The 3,126-nt window shown below is 34.1% G+C and overlaps 1 protein-coding gene across 1 annotated transcript; it reads left to right on the top strand.

The window, feature by feature from the left end:
- Nucleotides 1–715: 715 nt before the first annotated feature.
- On the top strand, nucleotides 716–1,942 carry LOC107450506 (glutamate [NMDA] receptor subunit 1-like). The gene has a single exon (XM_016066321.2). It carries the CDS (start codon nucleotides 716–718, stop codon nucleotides 1,940–1,942), a length of 1,227 nt encoding a protein of 408 aa, XP_015921807.2.
- Nucleotides 1,943–3,126: the final 1,184 nt, after the last annotated feature.

The raw sequence follows: 3,126 nt of genomic DNA, 5'->3' as shown, positions 1-3,126 counted from the left end.
ATATCAGGGACTTTTACTATTCAGATTTTAACTTGGTAACTTTCGTGGACTAACTTGCGTTCATACAATTTGAACATTTAATATAATCCTGGGAATTGAGACTGATTTTTATCTCCACTAAAAGCTTGCGAAATAATTAGCATTTAATAATTCATGAAAAATAATAATTTACACATAAAAAAAACTGTTTTTCATGAAGACAAACCAATTTTTTGTCAATGTTGATTTATTTTACTCTGTAAGCTTTAAGAACTGAATTGACTTCAAACCTGAGAACCAAAATCAAATTTCACTTACAAACGAAAAACATTGACACTCATTCCAGAAGAATATCTCAATGAAGAATATATTCATCTTATGAAGAACTGTGAACTTTTTGACCGACGCAACATCTCTATACTCTGAACTCGTTCATGAAGAATGAAAATTTTATCTTATCACTCAGATTCTTTTCTCTATGTTAGAATTTAAGAATTGTCTTAACTACTCCAGAAAAATTTTTAACAGGAGAATTAACACGAACATTTAGAAGCAAAGGTAAATTCTGCAAACTCATTCAAAAAAGAAAAATATTTCCACAAAGAAGTTGTTCATCTTGTAAAGAACTGCGAGCTTGTCTTGCCAACTTGACATCTCTATACTCTGTCAGTCTTCAAGAACTGATTTAACTATAAGAACTTGATCTGAAATTAAGCGTAAAAGGATTATGCAAAAGATGGTGCCATATTTTCCCTCGAAACTTAGACTAGCAGTTCTACCAATCACCAAATCGATAGAAGTTACAAGAATCAACAACAACACCATTATTTCGGGAGTTGAAGCAGAGTTTATAAAACTATTGGCTCGTGCATTAAATTTCGAATATGAGATTATTGTTCCCCCTGATGATTACGGTGTCATGGATGCATCCGGAAACTACACTGGAATGACAGGAATGCTGCAAAGGAATGAAGTTGACATGGGATTCAGCTATATAGGTAATTCAGAAGAACTTTCAAAAGTTATAGACTCCAGTGTACCTTACTATAATATTGAAAAAACGTTTCTGATGAATTATGCTCCGTTCTTGTCAAAAACAATAGCATTCACGTATCCTTTTAGCACAATCACATGGATTTTATGCTTTATCGCACTGCTCTCTGTGTCAGTGCTATTTCGAACTTTGATTTCGCCTAAAGATTCCATTATTTCCGTTTTTTTCAATTTCTGGGGATCTTCTTTCGGACAAGGAATGAACTACAACCCTCGCTCCATGTCCAGGCGGATACCACTTGGAATTTGGCTCCTTTATTCAGACGTGCTAATTTTGTGTTACAGCTCAGTCCTGTTATCTTTTTTGACATCTCCCATCAGAATGAAACAAGTAAAAGATTTCAAGGATCTCTACCTCGCAGTCAGGGAAGGAAAAATGGAGTGTCTGTCATCGGTGCTAACTGATGAGGTAATTGATTTGATGAAAAGCCATTCACCTCATTTAAGAGGATTAGGGGAATACATTAAAAAGAATGACTGGTATTACTATTCCGCTGACTTTGACGAAATTCCAGAACATGTAGCAATACTTGGTTCACCTGATCTATTTCGTGTGGCTATTGGACCACCTGAAAAATACTTTTATTCGAAAGACACTTTTGGAAATTTGCATTTCGGGGTTTCAATCAGGAAAACATTTTGCTGCAAAGAGCGCTTCAATACAATCGTACTACGAATTTTAAGTGGTGGCTTATATAATAAATTCAAAGAAGATTTCTTCTTTAAATTGGATTTAAAAAGAAATTTAATCATAGACAATTCTCAGAGCACATTAATATCACCTTTAGGGTTATCAAATTTAAACGGAGTGTTTATTTTTATTGGTATAGGCTGGACAGCTGGTATTATTGCTTTAATATTGGAAATCATCTACAGTCGATGGTTACGTTCAAAACATCACAAAACCTGATATGCAATGGCTTTTTGCTTAACTATCATTTCTTTCCAAGCACATTATTATTATTTGTTTCGTAGTCAGATGTTATACTATCCTTTTAGCACAATCACATGGATTTTATTTTTTATCGTACTGCTCTCTGTGTCAGTGCTATTTGGAACTTTGATTTCACCAAAAGATTCCACTATTTCCGTTTTTTTCAATTTGTGGGGATCTTCTTTTGGACAAGGAATGAACTACAACCCTCGCTCCTTGTCCAGGCGGATACCACTTGGAATTTGGCTCCTTTATTCATACGTGTTAATTTTGTGTTACAGCTCAGTCCTGTTGTCAGTTTTGACATCTCCCATCAGAATGAAACAAATAAAAGATTTCAAGGATCTCTACCTCGCAGTCAGGGAGGGGAAAATAGAGTGTCTATCATCGGTGCAAACTAATGAGGTAGCTAATTTGATGAAAAGCCATTCACCTCATTTAAGAGGATTAGGGGAATACATTAAAAAGAATGACTGGTTTTACTATTCCCTTGACTTTGACCAAGTTCCGGAGCATGTAGCAATACTTGGTTCACCTGATCTATTTCGATCTGCTATTGGACCACCTGAAAAATACTTTTATTCGAAGGACACTTTTGGAAGTTTTCATTAAGGGATTTCAATCAGCAAAGCATTTTGCTGCAAAGAACTCTTAACTACAATCGTACTCCGAATTTGAAGTGGTGGCTTATATAATAAATTCAAAGAAGATTTCCTCTTTAAAATAGATTTATTAAGAAATTTAAATATGGGTCATTCTCAGAGTACATTATCATCACCTTTAAGTTTATCAAATTTAAATGGAGTGTTTATTATTCTTGGTATAGGCTGGGGGGCAGGTATTCTTGCTTTAATGATGGAAATCACCTACTGTCGATGGTTACGCCCAAAACATTGCCAAACCTGATATGCAAATGACTTTTTGCTTATATAGCCTTCACTATCACCATTTTCAAAGCATATTATTATTATAAGCTTCGAAATTAGTTGAGTTGCTTATTCATATTTTTGCTCCATTACCAACTTTCCATTCTAAATCTTGTACTACAACTAAAATGAGGCACGTTATGTTTAAAACACAATCTTATTTAACACTATTATATTATATTTAAATTGTAACTTTCCAAAATCATACCTTGGCTGATTAATAAGAAAATGTAG

Source organism: Parasteatoda tepidariorum, chromosome 10 (genome assembly GCF_043381705.1).
Source record: "Parasteatoda tepidariorum isolate YZ-2023 chromosome 10, CAS_Ptep_4.0, whole genome shotgun sequence".
Taxonomy (NCBI): domain Eukaryota; kingdom Metazoa; phylum Arthropoda; class Arachnida; order Araneae; family Theridiidae; genus Parasteatoda; species Parasteatoda tepidariorum.
The sequence above is the reverse complement of the archived record's forward strand: the minus strand, read 5'-3'. Positions and strand labels throughout refer to the sequence as shown.